Here is a 7,500-nt window from a genome sequence, read left to right on the forward strand (position 1 = left end):
GTAAGTTTATAGAAAGATTTTTTTTATAAAAAACAAATATTTTAATTTTTATAATTAATGTGTATGTGTATGTGTATGTGTATGTGTATGTGTATGTGTATGTGTATGTGTATGTGTATGTGTATGTGTATGTGTATGTGTATGTGTATGTGTATGTGTATGTGTATGTGTATGTGTATGTGTATGTGTATGTGTATGTTAAATTTAAATATTTCTATATTTATGAGAAAATTAAATACTTATTTTGTTTATTTAAAATCAATTTTATTAATAAATAATATTAATAATAAAAAAAATGAAAAACCTCTTAAAATAAATCATGTAATAATCTAATTAATTAAATGAACACTAGTTAATTAATAAATTAACCAATGTACATTTAATTATTAAAATCTAATCATAAATGTGACAAATTTTAGCATAATATCTAACTTCGTATGAAATATTGTCGACAATTTGTTTGACCAGTAAATCATTGCCCGAATCAATGGCCGCCAACTGTTGATACTTATTGAACATATTGTCCGCAAATTTTCTAACTTCCGATTTCATATCCAACTCATCGAATACCCGACAAATTTGTTGAACCCGATCGGCATTTTTGTGTCCATAATTGTCCACAAGTTGGGCCAGTTGTCTATCGTCGGCCAATTGCATTGACCGACAAATGAGCCAGGTACATTTACCCTCTTGTATATCTAAGCCCTGTTCATAGTAATCTTGATAGTCGTTCAAAGCACCGGACAATATACCCATACCTATCAAAAAGTTTTCAATAGTTTCAACAAATTTATTGTCATATTGTTGTTTGTCGGCCAAAATAATTGCTTTAAAACAAAACAAAACAAATTAGTAATATTTTTATGTATTATAAACAAAAATTATTAATTATTAATAATTAATTTTTTTCTTGGTTGGTTGCTATGGGTTAAAAATAAACAACAAAACATTTATTACCTAGTTTAAATTGATAGACATAGACTGAAAATGCGTTTTTGTACTTGTTTAGTTTATCAAATATAGCCATGTTGAAATCAGTTAATTTTAGATTTTTGTTTTGTTTTGTCGATAGACTGTACATCATATCCAATGACTGACCCATTGATATTTTTTCAATGAACTATATATATATATATATCGATATATATAAATTTATATGTATATATAAAGTATATATATATATATATATATCGATATATATAAATTTATATGTATATATAAAGTATATATATATATATATATATATATATATATATATATCGATATATATAAATTTATATGTATATATAAAGTATATATATATATATATATATCGATATATATAAATTTATATGTATATATAAAGTATATATATATATATATATATATATATATATATCGATATATATAAATTTATATGTATATATAAAGTATATATATATATATATATATATCGATATATATAAATTTATATGTATATATAAAGTATATACAGTATATATATATATATATATATATATATATATATATATCAGGGATAAGTAAGGTGTTGGTAGTGGGTAACGCTAAAATACACCCTAAGATCGAGATTTTGGTATTTTACCCCTAGACGTTTTGTCTAAATTGGAAAAATTTCCGTTTAAAAATTGCAATAAAAGTCTATACCCCACCCTAGACCCCCCGCCCAAGATTTTTTGGGAATTTCACCCCAGCCTACCAACTCCCTTTAAAATCCAAAACCTTGCTTAACCCTGATATATATATATATATATTAATAATCTATATAGTTTTAAGTATATACAGTATTATACTAACCTCTTAAAGCATTGAACAATTTGAATATAATTAGGATGACCATGGTAATATTTGAAAACAATTTTGTTGGACACTGACAACATAACTGTGCTATCGTTTAGTGCCGACATTCCTACTGATGGCTAATTAAAAACTAATTAAATTAATTAAAAAAAATCAATAATAAAACTAAATAAAACTAAATAAAACTAAATGAAACTAAATAAAACTAAATAAAACTAAATAAAACTAAATAAAACTAAATAAAACTAATTAATTAATTATAAATCAACTATACCAATGTATACCAACTGGGTAGACCATATCTAAGTGTTGATTTATCCATAATATCATCCAATAAAATCAAACTCATTGTTATTAATTCAACGGCCACTGCCAATGCATATACCGATTCATTGTCGACAACTATTGACTGTTGAGTATTACCATCATTGCCGGCACCGGACTCTAGTTGTTGTTGTTGTTGACCGCTATGTTGTTCACCGGTTAGTATACGATAGCTTAGCAAAAATCGTTGTCCGTATTTGAGTCTCGGGTGTTGAACATAGAAATAATCAAACAATTGATCCAATCGTGGCCTCAATTCACTGATATCATTGTCGTTGCCAATCATTGAATCAACTAATTTACGGACAATCGACTGAAAATGTTTGCGATATTCAGGTAATTCATCGGCAATTATGGACACATATAATGGTCGTTCAAATTCAGACCTATTTTTTTAAAAAAAAATAAGTATTATAATAATGAAAAAATTAATTAATTAATTAAATATTATATATATATATATATATATATATTAATTAAAAGAACTTTCTTTAAACTTACATGTTAATTTTAAGATATATAATAATTATTAATATAATATTTTTTAACAATTAAAATATTTAATAAAATTTTAAAAATAATTATATATATATATATCTGTATACTATACTACTACTACTACTACTAAATTAATATATAATAATATATAACTAAATTAATAATATATAACTAAATTAATAATATATAACTAAATTAATAATATATAACTAAATTAATAATATATAACTAAATTAATAATATATAACTAAATTAATAATATATAACTAAATTAATAATATATAACTAAATTAATAATATATAACTAAATTAATAATATATAATTTCTAGTAAAACAATTGTTAAGATATTAACACATAAACACTCAAATGATGATTATGTACTCAATTACTTATATATATATATATTTATATATCAGGGTTAAGCAAGGTTTTTGTATTTTAGGAGGGGAGGGGATTGGCTGGTGAGAAATTTACAAAATTCTCGAAAAATCTTGGTGGGGGGGGTCTAGGGTGAGTTTTTTAAAAATCCAAAATCAAGGGTTGGGTCATGAGAAATTTCCCTAAAAATTACAGAATATTACCATATAAATTCCATAAAGTTCCCATAAGTTCCTGTATAAATTCCACGGAAAATAAGTAAATTTTCCAAAAATATAAAACAATTTTATTTTAAAAATTAATAAAAAAAAATAAAATAATGTATTTAAAATTGAAAATTGAAAACATTAAATATACACTATGAGTTGATATATATATATATATATAAATTGCTCGATAATATTATAAATTATTAAACATAAAAATATATTTAATATTTGCCAGTCGTAATTTTAAATTTTCAAATAATTTAAATTATCAATGAAATTAAGTTTTACAAAGTATAGTAATATTATATATATATATAAAAATATATTAAAAATTTAGTATAATTAACAATGTATACCAAAAATATGTACTGTATATAAATTTTATATCTATTATAATATAAAATGTATGCTAAGAAAAATCATAAAATAAGTAATATTAAAATTTGAATTAAAATTGTAAAAATAATTAATAAAACAATATTATAAGTATCTATTGTTTTACTTTAAATTTATTTATCTTAACCTTTTAATTTAAATTGTAATAAGATTACTGTTTTTTTTGACAAATAGATAATTTTTTTAGTTGAATATTTTAAGTAAAATAATGTTATTTTTAGATGGAGTTTTAAATGTGATTTTAAATATTTTACTTATTATTAATTATTAGATTTAAATAAATTTTAAAAACACAATAACGTTTACTAAAATAGTATCAACCAAAATCTCGATATTAGTTGGGGTAGTTTGGCTTTACCCCCTAACACTCCCTCTCTACTAAACCCTGATATATATATATTAATTATATACTAATATGTATAAATTATGTACTAATATGTTTTAAAATTTGCTTAAAATTATATTGAATACAACTATTAATTGTTTACTTAATAATAGTTTGCTTAATAATTATTTGCTTATAATTGTTTGCTTGTAATTTACAAGTATATCATTACAAGCAATATATATATACAAAATTTTAAATGTTTTAATGAATAGTTAATTTTTTGTTGTTGAAAATTTAGACTTAAAACATATAATATAATTAAATTAATATTTATTATTTAAAAAATTTTTTTTCTACTAATAATATTAAATTATATATTTATCAAATTTATTGATCTTACATATTGATAGTACAGAAAATTATTATTAGATATTTATTTTATTTTATTATAACTCTCTCTCTCTCTCTCTCTCTCTTTCTTTCTTTCTCTTTTTAAAACAATATCACATTTTCACGAATTCCTGAAAGGAATACGTATATGAAATCTATAAGTCGGTCTGTCGGTCTGTCTGTCGGTCTGTCTGTCGGTCTGTCTGTCGGTCTGTCTGTCGGTCTGTCTGTCGGTCTGTCTGTCGGTCTGTCTGTCGGTCTGTCTGTCGGTCTGTCTGTCGGTCTGTCTGTCGGTCTGTCTGTCGGTCTGTCTGTCGGTCTGTCTGTCGGTCTGTCGGTCTGTCTGTCGGTCTGTCTGTCGGTCTGTCTGTCGGTCTGTCTGTCGGTCTGTCGGTCTGTCGGTCTGTCTGTCTGTCTGTCGGTCTGTCTGTCTGTCCCACGAGGACATAGGTTCGAATCCAGGCTCAGCTACGCTTTTTTTTGTTTTTTTTAATATTTTTTTTTGAATTTTTTTTGTTTTTTTTTATTTAAGTTTATTTTTTAGGAAATTGAAGAAAATGGTGTCCAAAAATTAATTAAAACAATTTTGAATTTTTTTTGAATTTTTTGAATATTAATTTTTAATTTTTTAAGTTTTTAAGTTTATTTTTTAGGAAAATAGTAGTTTATTTTGTAATACTGAATCATTTGATACCCCACATGACTATAGTTGTTTATTTTGTCATACTAAATCGTTTGATACCCTACATAACTATAGTTGATTTTATTTTATCATACTGAATTTAATTTTTTATTATGATTAGGAATTCGTGTGGAAATGCTTTCTAGCATTCTCAACTGGTTTTTAATGTTTTTGTCAATTATTAATATGTTGTAAAATTGAAATAATTATATTGAATACAACTTGTAATTTGTTTGCTAATAATAATTTGCTTGTAATTTACATACAAACCATTACAAGCAATATATATATATTAATATTTTTGTTTCAATTAATTAGTTATAATTATTGAAATATTAAACTTAAAACTAATATAATTAATTTTAAATAATATTTATAATAATATCAAAAACATTTGATTTTAATTGATAATACAGTAATTTATTAATATTTTTAAATATTTATTTTATTTTAACTCTCTCTCTCTCTCTCTCTCTCTCTTAATTAATTAAAATATATGTTATAGTTATTTAATTTATAATTTGTTGATTAATGCTAATAATATATTTAAAAAATCCTTTTAAATAAAATCATTTATATTAGAGAATTAATCTATTATTTTATATAATATACAGTATAATTAATCTTAATTATACAGTTTATTTAATTAACTATTATTTAATTAATTTGTTATATTTGTTTATTTTTAATTGAATAATCATATATTAAATACTAAAAAACTTTTTTTTTATTACTGAATAAATGTTTTAAATGTTTTTAAATTACAATACATTTAAATTCATTTATTATTTTACAAATTTGAATATTTTAAATTATATAAAATAACAAATAATTTTTTTAAAGTAATAATTTTAATTTTAATTGAATAATAATAATAAAGTTTTAATTTTTAAATTTTTAAATTTTTAAATATGATAATAGGTAAAAAAAATATTACATAATAACGTTTATTACATTTTAAATTTTACTCTTCAATACAATCGTATAATTTTTAGGACTAATTACTATTGAGTTGTTTGGGTCGGCATCCAAACCCTGATGACTGTCCAAAACTATATCATACTGTTGTGTCGATTGTATAAATCGGACCAATACTAGAAACAGCTGAGCGATGGCTAAACTTTCGCCTAAACATTGACGACGTCCGACACCGAACGGTATGAATGCAGGAAAACCGGTCGTCCTATAAGTACCGTCAGTAGTGTCGATGAAACGGTCGGGTATAAAGTCATCGACATTAGCGGTCGTCCAATATTTTGTGTCCAAATTGTTTCTCAATATAATTCCCTGATATGCATACAAAATCATACCTTTAGGTATCGTATAGTTTTCTAAAAACAATTTTATTTTATTTAATTCATATAAAAAATCAAAAATTAAATTATTATTATTATTATGTATACCTATTTTGCTGTCGACCATTGATTTGTGGGCCAAAGCATATGGCGAAACATTTCTAAATCTTAACGTTTCGGCTATAAATGCCATCACATATGGACACTGTTGTCTGTCCTGATGTCCGGGCAATCGGTTACCGATTTTCGATTCAATTTCCTGTTTCAATCTGATCTGCATTTCTGGATAATAGGCCATCAATAGTAAAATCCATTGAAATGTTATCTCCGATGTCTTGATTCCGCCGAAAAACATTTCAAACACACACATCGCCAGTCGATCATCGGTTAGATATGTAGCCGATTGGCGGCCATCCCTTACGGCAACATTTTTAGCATCAATAAGTGCATCGCATAAATCTCGTTCAAAATCAGGATTATAATCAATGTAATGTGTTTTGAATTTTTTCAAAATCAATTCACGCATTTCATTATAAGCTTTTGACTTTTTTTCATAGACTTTACGATCAAACCATTTCAATGGTTTTATATATTCATTCAAAAATGAATTGACAACAAATTCATTGTCAATATCTTTAAATACATATTTTAATTTTATGAACTCTTTGTCATCGATATTGTAACTAAAAAATAATTTATTTTGAAAAATATATTTAAAATATATAAGTAATATAAGTAATATATTGTGAGGTAGGGTAGGGTAGGGTAGGGTAGGGTAGGGTAGGGTAGGGTAGGGTAGGGTAGGGTAGGGTAGGGTAGGGTAGGGTAGGGTAGGGTAGGGTAGGGTAGGGTAGGGTAGGGTAGGGTAGGGTAGGGTAGGGTAGGGTAGGGTAGGGTAGGGTAGGGTAGGGTAGGGTAGGGTAGGGTAGGGTAGGGTAGGGTAGGGTAGGGTAGGGTAGGGTAGGGTAGGGTAGGGTAGGGTAGGGTAGGGTAGGGTAGGGTAGGGTAGGGTAGGGTAGGGTAGGGTAGGGTAGGGTAGGGTAGGGTAGGGTAGGGTAGGGTAGGGTAGGGTAGGGTAGGGTAGGGTAGGGTAGGGTAGGGTAGTGAAGGGTAGGGTATTTAAAATCTATTCAGAAAAATTTCATAACAAAAAAGAAATTAAATTGAAATTATTTGTCTTGAAATTTCCTATTAATTTTCA

At 25.3% G+C, this 7,500-nt stretch overlaps 3 protein-coding genes across 3 annotated transcripts in view; all 3 read right to left on the reverse strand.

The window, feature by feature from the left end:
* Positions 1-393: 393 nt before the first annotated feature.
* On the reverse strand, positions 394-1,027 carry LOC128953469 (probable farnesyl diphosphate synthase DDB_G0268742). The gene is made up of 2 exons (XM_054298951.1): positions 958-1,027; positions 394-827 (listed from the first exon to the last, which is right to left on the reverse strand). Exons 1-2 carry the CDS (start codon positions 1,025-1,027, stop codon positions 394-396), a joined length of 504 nt encoding a protein of 167 aa, XP_054154926.1.
* Positions 1,028-1,808: 781 nt separating this feature from the next.
* Positions 1,809-2,448, reverse strand: LOC128953448 (uncharacterized). Its single transcript, XM_054298931.1, has 2 exons — positions 2,072-2,448; positions 1,809-1,927 (listed from the first exon to the last, which is right to left on the reverse strand). Exons 1-2 carry the CDS (start codon positions 2,405-2,407, stop codon positions 1,907-1,909), a joined length of 357 nt encoding a protein of 118 aa, XP_054154906.1. The 5' UTR covers positions 2,408-2,448; the 3' UTR covers positions 1,809-1,906.
* Positions 2,449-5,961: 3,513 nt separating this feature from the next.
* The window catches only part of LOC128953470 (cytochrome P450 2E1-like), a 3,190-nt gene continuing 1,651 nt past the window's right edge, over positions 5,962-7,500 (reverse strand). Inside the window, exons 6-7 of the mRNA XM_054298952.1 lie at positions 6,408-6,982; positions 5,962-6,335 (exon numbers count right to left, since the gene is read on the reverse strand). Of these exons, the coding sequence (XP_054154927.1) occupies positions 5,962-6,335; positions 6,408-6,982 (949 nt within the window). The remainder of the gene's footprint in view (positions 6,336-6,407; positions 6,983-7,500) is intronic.

Source organism: Oppia nitens, unplaced genomic scaffold (genome assembly GCF_028296485.1).
Source record: "Oppia nitens isolate AA-2021 unplaced genomic scaffold, nextdenovo-longstitch-racon4-pilon3 scaffold22_pilon_pilon_pilon, whole genome shotgun sequence".
NCBI lineage: Eukaryota > Metazoa > Arthropoda > Arachnida > Sarcoptiformes > Oppiidae > Oppia > Oppia nitens.

Excerpts from the sequence above, each read along its gene's own strand:
- LOC128953469 (XM_054298951.1), bottom strand. The coding sequence starts at position 1,027 with ATGGCTATATTTGATAAACTAAACAAGTACAAAAACGCATTTTCAGTC. Across the intron at positions 828-957 it reads TGTCTATCAATTTAAACTAG|CAATTATTTTGGCCGACAAA; the intron begins GTAATAAATGTT and ends TTTGTTTTAAAG.
- LOC128953448 (XM_054298931.1), bottom strand. The coding sequence starts at position 2,407 with ATGATTGGCAACGACAATGATATCAGTGAATTGAGGCCACGATTGGAT. Across the intron at positions 1,928-2,071 it reads TACCCAGTTGGTATACATTG|TTTTTAATTAGCCATCAGTA; the intron begins GTATAGTTGATT and ends TAATTTAATTAG.